Here is a 12,845-nt window from a genome sequence, read left to right as displayed (position 1 = left end):
GACAGTGAGGAGTTTCCCCATGGGGACGTAGCACGTGGGAGGATCACGCTATTCCCCCCAGTTCCCCCTCCCCCTCAAACAGGCGCCCCGACCGACCAGAGGAGGCGCTAGTGCAGCAACCAGGACGCATACCCACATCCGGCTGCCCACCAGCAGACACAGCCAACTGTGTCTATAGGGACGCCCGACCAAGCCGAAGGTAACACGGGGAGCATAACAGTGTTATAAGGCTGTGAATTGTGTTCACTGTTGCACAGGAAATAAATTTCCTGTTCGTGAACGCCACCACAACGTCTCGCCAGCATCCTTCATCAGCAGATCAGTCAGTACTGTGAAGGCTAGTTCCCAGCTACGAGCCAGGCTAAATTAGTCCAAAGAAACCAGCGCACTCCCAACTATGCTTCAGGGCCAACAAGCAGGCAAAGTTAACACGGGAGAAGATGGGTTAAACCAAGACTGTATTATCTGCCTTTTTACCACATAAAGGAGGAAAAACTGACATTTTGATTGACAAGGTAAGATAAAAAGTCAGCCCTGTGTGATGGTCTGGTGGCTTGTCCAGGGTGTCTCCCTGCCTGCCTCCCAATGACTGCTGGGATAGGCTCCAGCATGCCTGCGACCCTGAGAGCAGAATAAGCGGTTTGGATAATCGATGGATGGATGGACGTTAGATAAAACGATTTTTGAATAGAGATGCATTGTCATCGCAAAACAATGAAGACAATAATTTGTGGGTTGCCCAATCTGCTCCTTGTGGGCCTCCTACATGACATAGCACCTAGAGTGTTTGCTCTTTCAGGTGATTATTTTGTTCATATTTTTCTTATGGAAATAAACCAGTACACTGGTCTGCATTGATAACTGACTGATGGATATGCAGTAATAAACTGAGCTAATTAAAGTACGAAGAGAATAATCCAGAATTTCTGTTTTTTTGCAGGTTTAAGCGGCGTGCAAAGATGACTGCCGGATGGGTCCACATTTACAATCACATTAAACAAGAACTTCTCATAAATTAAGAGCAAGTTAAACAAAAGCTGTTTACTTAAATTGCGTTGATCTTGTGAGGACAAACTGCTTTATTTTCATCTAATAATTAAGACCGCACGGCGGCCTTAAGTGAATCCTTCATACATTTATGTTGAACAGTAGGTTTCGACTCACCGACAAGTGCTCACATCTCTCAAATTAACAAATGAAAACAAATGAAATTCAGAGTACAAATGCCAACATTCATCATCGAAACAAATAAATACGACTGTTCAGGGCCTTCAACTCAGCAATTTAAAAAAAAATTCAAACTCAGCGTGTGCTCGTTTCCTCCAGTCTGTCAGATGTGCTCCATCACCAGAACAATAACGCTACCAGTACTAAAACCACTGCAAGTGAAAAAGAAAATGCAGTGCAACATAAATTATCCACCTAATTGCTTAAATATTTTTTTTCTGTTATGACTGAGTATCCAGAGGACAGCATTTTTACCCCGCCCAAAAGAATTTTGCTTCTGGTGCTGATTGTTTGTCTTTAAACAGCTTGACAGAGAAATTGGCTGCAACAAATGACAGATATCCTTCAGTAGAGGTGGTCGACCAGATTTGAGGTAACTAGGCCGAGGTCATGGCCGAGGTCAAAATTGTGTTTTGAAACCATAACTTTCAAACATGGTCAAAAATGGCTCGATTTACTTCAAATTGACACCAAAATGTTTGTTTTTTTATGTAAAAGCTATAGTCTTATCTATTGCCGTAGTGACAAATGCAATGTTTGGGGAGATTGGTAGTGTTGAAAGTTCAGGAGAGTGACGTCGCAGGGTTTGTTGTGCTTGGTGCCACTTATTACAACTATCACCATAGTGTCAACTATAAAGTAATGTGGAGAAAACACTGCATCTGGGATCAACTGCACGCAGTAAGTTTTGCACCACATTACCACATTCACTTGAGTGGAAGTGCAAACCCTTTTTTTTCACAGTGGGATCCTTCAACTGGTCCGGCGTGTTAACAGTAATGGTTATCTGAAGCCGAATGGCCACACATTCTCTCAGCACCCGACCAAATATGCACATGTTAACTAGGGATTTTATCTGGGAGTCAATGTCTAAATATATCTCTAAAATGTTCAGGGAAAGTCAAATGGCCTGGAAGGGTCATACCAAATGTTCACAGCAAATGAACTGGGAATTGCCCTGTTATGGCCTGGCGGCCTGTCCAGAGTGTCTCCCCACCTGCTGCCCAATGACTGCTGGGATAGGCTCCAGCATCCCCACGACCCTGAGAGCAGGATAAGCGGTTCAGATAATGGATGGATGGATGGATGGATGGATGGATGAACTGGGAATTATATAGTCCCCTTCTTAATGGACAATATGACCGGTTTCATGTAAGGTTAACCCACACATTTCCAAAGTTTGATAAAAAAGTGCATTAGGGCGAATTTAATTTGATTTAGTGTTAATATCCACCTAGCTAGATGCTTACCAAATAAATGGCTAGTTACTGATAAACATCACTTTAGGTTTTCTACCTGAACCAGTGAGCTGGATGAGGTCCGACAAGATACAGAGGCGAAGTCCGAGCAGTCTCTCTGGGTTTGCGGTACACTGAACACGTTCCATGGACCTGATGATTAGTGCACTTTAAGACCAGTTAAATGACAGTAACCAAGGGATGAGACCGCCAAAATGCAATTCACCATAATTATCGAATCATTCCCTCCACTTTGGTGACAGACCCCTACCTAGATGTGACACCTACAGGTAGGAAGGAACTTCATCTCACATAGCAAAACAAAAGCCAGGGGTAGGACATAGCTGCTACCGTAAGTCCTGTCCAGCTGAAATGTGACGTCATCACTATCCCCCGACACAACGACAGAATGGCACTGGCCCACATCTGGTTTTGTTGTTAGCAGCAAAATTACTTTTCCTTGCTGGCCAGCTCTGTACATTTAACTTTCAGAACAAAAGGAAGAAAAAAATCATTTTGTTTAGAGACCAGCTCTATTTCAGACCTCTTTCAATTAGAAAAAAAAACAAACAAACAAAAGAAACCCCAAAAATAAGTTTCCTCATGTGGAAACACACCAAAGTACCTGTGGATGGCATAGTTGTAATGTTCTCAACACACCATTCTGGTTCGGACAATTCCAGAAAGAGGCTCTGATTTGTTGAGACACCCTGGATGAACACAGGACTCTGCAGGATGGCTGTTTTGAGACAACTCTTCTATGGCAACGTGTCACTTGGGAGGGGACGGCCATATGGGGAAAGGGTGGGCCTCGGTGTTGAAGACATACTTGTCCAAACTTAGCAGCTCCGTGTCATCAGAAAAGAGAAGATAGAAGTACTTCAGAGTCTCACCCAGAAAAAAACTCTCCATCTTGTCCCGGGGTCCTGGGTTCACAGGGTCCCGGACGTTGTTGATGGAAGTGTAGCCACCACTGGATACCTTGACAGAGAGGGACAAAAGGAAAGCGGGTCAAATAAACATGAGACATATAGATATCTGCATTATAGGAAACAATAAGAATCTCCCACATAGTGTGCAAGGAGCAAAAACTAAATATCACAAATAAGATAAATCCTTTAATTGTGAGTCTCTTACCATGGAGTCTCAAACCCTGAATATTACACTGGTAATGTCTTGATGCATGCTCAATAACCCAGGTAAGGAAATCCCACAAAGTTGCATCAGTTCATCTGGACACAATGTTTAGTTGGAGAAATGTTTCATCACTCATCACTCGTGTACTATTCACAGAGGATTGATGGTCTCGGCAATTTGCTTATGAAACCGATTGCTGGTTTCGGTTGTGATGCAACTGTGCCGGTTTCGGTCGTTATGCAACTGCGTTGTTTATAAGGGGTGGGATACCTGCAGTCAGGTGAGACTGATGATGTCTCCCACTAAATGTCGTGTCCAGATGAACTGATTCAACTTTCTTGGATTTCCTTACCTGGATTACTGAGCATGCATCAAGACAACTTGACTCATTTCGGCAAGGACTGCCTTAAACTTGTACGTGAGTATGAGTGAAGGGTACACTAAATAGAAGACTACAGGAACCACCTGGGATTCAGCCTCGGGGTGCAGACAGAGTGGGATTACACCTAAGAGCCTGCGAATGAAATCTTCTGTTAAGGGTCACCGAGCTAGCAAGATCCTCCAGAAGGCACCGAGCCAGCTGCTGAACGAACGGGTGAGACAAACTTAATTGTACCATCGATGCTCTGAAAGCCAGAGGAGTAGATCCAACAGAGACTTGCGTCGTGTCTAGAACAAACCACTTTCCAACATGTGATTGGGTTCATGAAGAAGGCTTTTTTTTATTGCAAGGTCTTTTTTATTACAGATTTTCAGAGTATACTAAACACAAACAGTACACCACATCCAACCCAATCCCAAGTTCCCCCCACCTACCAGACCTGCACCACTAAATTAGTCAGCCATTTTATAGTCTTGCCAAAGAGTAGAAGCACATAGAAAAAAAAACCCAGCCAAATACACAGCAACACAACAAGTCAGAAGTTTGTGCATATTATGGGGTTATAGTCTCTGCTTCCATATTTTCTACGTATTTCAGGAAATGCTGCCAAATTACATAGACTCTCAGAACAGACCCTTGGAGATAGTATCTTCTCTAGCTTGAGATGTTGCATAGTCTCTTGATCCAGTGAGGGTGTGTAGGGGGTGGGAAAGGGTCTTTCCACCTGAACAGTATAAGTCACCTGTTTAGGTGGAAAGACCCTTTCCCACCCCCTACATGCTCTCATTAGATCAAGAGACAATGCAACATCTCAAGCTAGAGAAGATAAGATACTATGAAGAAGGCTTGTCAAGCACAACATGGAAAGAAGTTCTACCTACTTGCTGTATGTCAGAGACATTGGCAGACAACAGATGGTGCCCTAAACGGCAGGCAGACAGAGAGACAGATGCCAGACAAGCGCCGGCGATGTGGACAAGTGGGTGAACAATCTGTCCAACAGACAACTCATCCAGGCGGAGAAAGACATCCTTGCTAAGGGGGTTGAATTTTGCTGTCAAACCGAGACAAGTCCCGCTAGCGGAACTGATCACAGCCATGGAATCGGCGATCCGAAACAACAACATCACAGACCTGCAAGCAGAGCAACCGCGGATGAAAGTTTCAGCCTGCCTCAGCAATGTGAAGCCGTCAGCGTCAGCAGAGACGAGAAGGACGCACTAACAACTCTCAGTAAGGACAATAACATCATTATTCTTCCGGCGAATAAAGGTATATGCACTGTTTTATTAAACCAGACAGACAATCATGAGAAAGTTATGATGTTACTCAGCGACATAAATACTTATGAGCCCCTGAAAACAGATCCAGACAGTGGTTACAGGAAAAAAGTTGATAGATTGTCTGAAGCTGTCAGAACAGGACAATGCTATTGACAGAATTTTGTACCACAGATTATACCAAGAGGAAGCTACACCTAGTCTGGATGGTTTACCCAAGATATATAAACAGGATGTGCCATTATGGCCTATTGATAGTATAAGCAAGTCAGTGACCTATTTCTGGCATCTATTCTTAACCTGATGGTAGGTAGTACTGAACATCACATTCAAAGCACAATTGATTTTGTGGATAAGATGAGGGACATCATTATGGAGGGGGATGAAACAATGGTCTCTTATGATGTCACGTCTCTCTTCACATGCATTCCTGTTGATGAAGCAGTGGAGGTAGTCTGTATGACATTACAGGGTGACCCCACCCTTAGAAACAGGACTACCTTTAACACTGACCAAGAGTGTCTGCCCCTGAAGCTGTGTCTTCAGTCCACATACTTACATACAGGGGGCAGCACTATAGGCTTAAGCATGGGTGTGCTGTGGGTTCCCCAATTTCACCTATGGTTGCCAACTGGTATATGGAGGAAGTGAAAAAGAGGGCTCTGATGTCCTATCCTGGGACACCACTGAGCCATTGGTTTAGATTTGTGGATGACACCCGGGTTAAAATTAAATCTCAGGATGTACCACATTTCACCGACCACATTAACTCTGTGGACAACCACATCAAGTTCACCAGGAAGGATGTGAAAAACGACAGGTTAGCCTTCTTAGACAGTGAAATTGCAACTGGTGATGGGGGACATTTGATTGTTGATGTTTACCATAGACCAACGCATACTGATCAGTACTTAAGGTTTGACTCTCATCATCCACTGGAGCACAAACTAGGAATTATCAGGATGCTGCACCACCGAACCGACAACATCCCCACTGACACAGTGGCCGGGGAAGGGAAGAAATCCAACATTAAACAGGCCCTGGGTAAATGTGGTTATCTAACCAGGCATTTGTCAAAGCCAGGAAGATGCCCAAACAGTGCAACAGCTTATCAAAGAGAGGAGAAGGACAACAGCTGCCTCAGTGGATAACCAGTTGTGGTTCCGTATGTGGCGGGAGAGTCGAAACAGTTGAGACGCATATTTTTCAAACATCCCGTGCCAGCTGCTTTCAAACCCCAGAACACACTGGGCCAGAAACTGGTTCCCCCCAAGCAGTGGGTCCCAGAGTAACACAGTGAACGCTGTTAAGTGCCGGGGGGATTGCCGTGACTTGTACATCGGGAAAACCAATCAGATGCTGGAGAAGAGGATGGCACAACACAGAAGAGCTACCTTGTCAGGCCAGGACTCCGCAGCCTACACCCATCTACAGGCCAGTGGCCACTCTTTCAAGGATGAGGATGTGCACATCCTTGAAAGAGAGGGACGCTGGTTTGAACAGGGAGTCAAAGAGGCCATCTATGTGAAGAGGGAATGACCATTCCTGAACTGGGGGGGGGGGGTGCTATGGCTATGAGTATATCTGTCACCATCTTACAATAATGTGAATGCAACTATTCCCCAGTCCTATGTGAATAATACACAAGGCCATTGTAATGGTCGCATCAATTTGCATATCAAACTGATCGCTGGTTTTGGTTGTTATGCAACTGTGCTGTTTATAAGGTTGGGGATACCTGCAGTCAGCTAACATTGAGTGATGTAACGTTTCTCTCGCTAAACGTTGTGTCCAGATGAACTGATTCAGCTTTTGGGATTACACTTGTAAGAAAATAATGTGTCAATGTAATAGTAAAAGAATCCTACAACGGACATACAGACCAATTTTCATAACTTTTGGACAGTAAAAATCCATGACACAGTAATCTGAGCTCATTCATAAGATACCATTGCAGCAGCTCAGCTGTGGAGACACTCTTCCATGGCATTCTTGTTGGCAGTGGCCCCAGTGAATTTGAATAATATATAAATGAAAGGTTGCATATTAAACAAGCCCACAATCATCCCTGGCCATGTGCAAACACAATGGATCAACAAGAAGGGTTCGAAAGGCAAAGCAGCTGAAAATTTTCAGTGGCAGAGCTTTGTACATTGAGAGGTCGTCATCTTTGGGACAAAATGTCTTTGTCCTCTAGCAAACAACCTCTTCCTTGTGAATCCCTAATGTTGTAACTGTAATTTCTGTCATGAACCCAAATCAATTGCCCCTTAAATCGGGTCAATATTAACCCGATTGATAAGATGCTACCAAATGTAGCATCTTAATAAGGCATATTAATACCTGTTTCCAAATACAGCACTGATGCAAACTGACAAAACATAACTTAAAGATATTTTACTTGTCAGTAAAACTTTTTCTGAGGCAGATAGTCATATGTTGGAACTATACTGCTATGCCAGAGCAGGTGGTATTTTAGCACAGCGGTGTGTTTTGATGATTCTTGTGGGACATGCAAATCACCAAAATGAGGTGGTGGCATCAAAATTGCTCAAGCAGTAAAAGTGAGGTGCCATTCCCCATTTATGAACAGGGAGAATGCCTACCGCGACGCTATTTGTGATATTGGGCTATACAAATAAAATTGACTTGACTTGACTTGACTATCACATCATTAGCCCTGCTGGTAAGTTTGATGAACAACCCCCACAGTGTTTTGTGATTGAACTCGATAATGGAGAAAAATTGAGCTTGGATATGCACTACACCTGGAACTAATCACATTTGTTTGTTCTTTTTTTGGTTTATCACAGATTTTATTGGTTCCTGGTGAATGAGATTTGCCATTTAGGGCAATAAAGCATTGGTCCATTTCTGCTGTTTTTTGTGATTGAGAACCCACAAACCTTCAATAGTCTTATGAGGTAAATTAACATCAAACAGCCCTCTAAAGATGCTGAAAACAAAATGATGAGATTTGTTCAGAAGCATTATTTGATCCAGGAATGATCTGAACAAATGCGGTCTAGAAAAGGCAGCAGAGTGCCTCTTAGCACAACCTGCAGTATGTTTCCCTTTGTGAGAACTTACAATGAAGTGTATGTTTCCAATATCTATTTGTAAAGTCTGTGAATGTTCTCATTCATCCAGGTCATAGTTATCCAAAGGAATTGAATCAAGTGCAACTGGACTTGGTTATATATCCGTGAAGACGTTTCGTCTCTTATCCAAGAGGCTTCATCAGTTCATGCCTTTCTGACTAGACCAAGCTAGTCTGAATGGCTGGTGATGAAACTCAGATATTTAGCCTCTTTGGAGTCGTAATCAGAGCTATTGATGTCAATGGCTCTTTTGTAAAGGGCACTGGAACTAAATGTCAATGTGCAAGAAATAGTTCTGTTCAGTTCCATTAGAATCCGTTAGTTTTTTGTTTTGTTTTTTTACTCAGAAATGATGATTAGTTGATGTCCCTTCATGGTTTCACCTCATCTAAAATCTTGGTAAGGCTGGGAGAGAGACAAAAGTGATTGTGCGCTAATGGGTCAATAGGTGTGGATCTAGAAGTGGCTTTGTTAAACGCTTCACAATTTCTGGGCACACAAACCAAACATGGCATGAGGAACCTGGAGGGATGGACAGGGTGTCATTTGACTGTACCTTTGTGTACTTGTTGAAGCTTTGTAACATGTCCCAGCCCCAGTCTCTGTACTTGGTGTCCTTGGTGAACCTGTACATGTAGAACAGACTTTCCACCGTTTCTGGTCGCAGCAGGTTGTGTCTGTCTGCAGGCTGTTGGGAAGGTGAGTCAGTAAGCAGTTGTGGATTTCAAAACCAATTAAAGACCAAAATTCAATATGCAGGTTCTTTCCAAAGTTTTAGAGAAAGTATTTAATAATCAGTGGACAACATTTTTAATAAAATATACTTTTTATGACAAGTTTTAGTCAGATTTCGCGGCTCACTATAGCTCTACAATTATGTAATTGTAGAGAGATAATGTTCCTCTAAAAAAAGTTACTATTGATCTTTACCTGAGCTTAGATGCCTGTGGTTGTACCATTAGTGTTCTGGGCGTTTCCACTGCTTTTGACACAATACTCGTGCTCTTTTAATTGATCATCTCACAAATTCTTTTTCTGACTTGGTACTTTTTAAATGTGGAATCCCACAAGGCACAATCCTGACATTTTATTTTTGTTTTCTTTTTCATTTATATGTTGTCTTTGGGCCAGGTGACACCTTAATTTCACATTTTTTTTATTTTTTTGGACCCCCCCCCACCCACCCACCCATTGTATCCGGCAAAATACCCCAATTTTCCGAGTCGTCCCGGTCACTGCTCCACCCCCCCTGCTGAGCTGAGGAGGGCTGCAGACTACCACATACCTCCTGCAATACATGTGGAGTCGCCAGCCACTTCTTTTCAACTGACAGTGAGGAGTTTCGCCAGGGGGATATAGTGCGTGGGAAGATCACGTTATTCCCCCCAGTTCCCCCTCCCCCCTCAACAGGTGCCCCCGACTGACCAGAGGAGGCACTAGTGCAGTGACCAGGACACATATCCACATCCAGCTTCCCACCCGCGGACACGGCCAATTGTGTCTGTAGGGACGCCCGACCAAGCCGGAGACAACACAGGGATTCGAATCAGCGATCCCAATATTGGTAGGCAACAGAATAGACAGCTACGCTACCCAGATGGCCAATTTAAAAAAAAAAAAAAATTAGCCTCACAAAAAAGAAAAATCAGTCAACACTGATAAGCGTCAGCTCGCATTACTAGAGCTAAGAATAGGGAATACATCTCCCCTACAGAACTGAGCTGGCTACCTGTGAGTTTTGGTTTCCTTTTAAGATGTCATGGATTACTTTTGATAGCCACTGTGGATGGGTTCAACCCCGATGTATATTAAATACTTTTGAATTCCTCACAAGCCAGGGGAAAGTTTGAGATCCTTGGTCAGAAAGCTAGGCTCAGGATAGAAGGTCATCAGGTTGTGGTCATCAGGGACCCTTGGCTTTAGGACAGCCCACTGGATGAGCTCTAACTCGCTTTGTCGGTATCAAGAAACATTACAGTATATTGAGTTCAGAGGAGTAAACTGCCTTTCATTTCACCCACAGAACTAATTTTATTCAGATTGTTATTTTAATCATATTTTATTCACGAGTTTTTATTTCCTTTAGGCTCCTTGATTCTTTTCTTTATTGGGACTTTGGTGTTTGTTTTATAGGAAATATCGGACTTGAAAACTAACAACTTGCAACGAACCCAAGAAAAACTACTAATGTGCAGTTCTAAAATTCAATTCACTATATGAGTGCTTAAATGACAGGAGGGTAATAACAGCCAACAATTGCTGTATAATATTTTGCATATAGAAAAGGAAACATAATTAGAGCCAGAGGCAGCGCATATATTTTGGTAAGGACAATTTAGGCAGCAACAGAGAGAAGAATACAAAATAGCTCACATTTTGAAAAACCCAGGGATCTTGGTGAAATATATGGTGACATTTAACTAGAGTATGAAAAGTTATACTGCAATGTTCAATTACAAATTACAGATCAGCTCCGTGCATCTGTAATGAGCATTTCCTGGAATACTTGAACTCAGTAGTGAATTCTAATTTCTTTTAGCTACTTTGGATTACTTAGTTTCAAAGTCAACTGAACATGAAGTTAAAAGACAATATATTCCAAATAACGGACTGTAATTTGAACACTGATACTGTCATTTGCCAACTTCATTTACACCCCTACTCCATCATAATCATCACACATTTTCCTGAATTCAGAAATATTTCTTAAACAAGAGCAAATAACAGAAGCATACTGAAGTTACAGGAACATCACTGTAATTAAGGAAAAATAAAGTAAATGTAAGTATAACCCTTTATACGCCATCTTGTTGTCCCCCCTCAAAGAAATAAACCCCAAAACTGAGTTGTAGCTGTGGCTTTTATAACCTCACCTTGACCTCAACATCACGTCCACGGGGCTGTAGGTTGAACTGGACGATCTCAGGGCTCAGCCCCGTTTCCATCTGTGCATACATCTGGTGACAGGTCTCCATCAGCTGTTTAGCCAGATCCATATGATCCCCAGGGAGGCCATTGTGGGCTCCGAGAGCCAGAGTCCCTGGTAGGAAGCATACCAGGTGGTCCTGAGAGTATAAAAAAGATGAAAAGGGGGTAGGAAAGAGGCAGGATTAGATGGACAGAAAGGGAAAAAAGACGAGGGGAGGAAATCTGGGAAATTAGTAACTGGATTTGATTTGACTATTTGACTGACTAAGTGCAAGAAGGACGGCACATGAATGTGTACACATACTGTTTGAACAAGAGAAGACGGACCGATTTCATTTGACAAAGCAGTCATGCGGCCTCTTTACAGGGTCTGTTTAGTTGGAGTACATACGTATGAGGAGCATCGGCCTTACCATCTTGGGGTTGAATCGGTTGTGGGACAGTTCTCCAACAAAGGTTAGGCTGCTGGGCCCTGTCTGTCTCAAAAGGTGCTTTTTCACCCCCTCAATTGCTTGGATGTAGTCTTCTAGCAGGCTGCAAAATGCACAAAAACCAACAACTTTAGCTAACATAAACCTGATGTGATCTGGTGCAGCTTTAATCATACCATACAGCTTGATAGCATTTATGTAGGTCAGTGTCAATATAATGTCATGCACTGACTGTGGAAAAACTATAAAACCCCTGTAAAAGTAAGTTCTTAGTGTCTCTGTGGCTGGGACTTCAGCGCACTTAATAATTAAAGAGATTGGGATTGTACGAAGGGGAAGTTGTGTTTCTTTCTGACCTTCCAAAATTCTCCTCTTACTAGAGAGCACAGAGTAACATCCTATGCGGGGGAAAAAAATCATTATTACTCGTCTTCTGTCTTGCCTCCCTGGATCCACTGTTTAAGCAAGTACTCGTAGTAGCTGTCTGCCCTCGCACCCAGCGTGAAGACTCCTTTGTGGGTGAACTGGCCACTGTTGGTGTTGATAAACATTGGCACCAAGCCATCGTACTTCCCTGGCAACTTGTGCACCAGCTTCATTACCTCATTCACCACCTCCTGGAAGGAGGAGGAAAGACACATCAGGTTACCGGGAGAGCTTGACATCTGTTCCTGCTTCTGGGGTTATGGAACTGGACCCAATTGGTGAATGCAAGTGTTTGTGTTAAGGTTAGGCATGGTATGTTCAGCTATATAGTTGAAAACGTGATTGGGCGATATGGAAAATGATACTCATGGGAATTTTACACAATATCAATATTTTTTTTTACATTTGAGATAATTTTCCCGTGGGGAAATTCCACTCTGCATTTAACCCATCCCAGCTGTGTAGCTAGGAGCAGTGGGCAGCCGCCGTGCAGCACCCAGGGACCAACTCCAGTTTGTCTTGCCATGCCTCGGTCAGGGGCACAGACAGGAGTACTAACCCTTACATGCATGTCTTTTTGATGGTGGGGTAAACTGGAGCACCCAGTAGTTTTCAGTGACCCACAAACCTCTGTCCTCACAACGTACCTCTATCCAGGGAGTAGGGATATCCTACATTGAACCCTCTTCCATTAC

General features: G+C 43.1%; 1 protein-coding gene across 1 annotated transcript in view; it reads right to left on the bottom strand.

Moving 5' to 3' along the window:
• Positions 1-1,059: 1,059 nt before the first annotated feature.
• Positions 1,060-12,845, bottom strand: part of man1b1a (mannosidase, alpha, class 1B, member 1a) — a 32,724-nt gene continuing 20,938 nt past the window's right edge. Inside the window, exons 10-14 of the mRNA XM_056291199.1 lie at positions 12,151-12,341; positions 11,707-11,827; positions 11,239-11,430; positions 8,922-9,053; positions 1,060-3,446 (exon numbers count right to left, since the gene is read on the bottom strand). Coding sequence (XP_056147174.1) covers positions 3,237-3,446; positions 8,922-9,053; positions 11,239-11,430; positions 11,707-11,827; positions 12,151-12,341 — 846 coding nt within the window. The 3' untranslated portion in view covers positions 1,060-3,236. The remainder of the gene's footprint in view (positions 3,447-8,921; positions 9,054-11,238; positions 11,431-11,706; positions 11,828-12,150; positions 12,342-12,845) is intronic.

This window comes from Lampris incognitus, chromosome 12, assembly GCF_029633865.1.
Source record: "Lampris incognitus isolate fLamInc1 chromosome 12, fLamInc1.hap2, whole genome shotgun sequence".
Lineage (NCBI taxonomy): Eukaryota > Metazoa > Chordata > Actinopteri > Lampriformes > Lampridae > Lampris > Lampris incognitus.
This window is presented reverse-complemented; position numbering and strand designations above follow the sequence as displayed.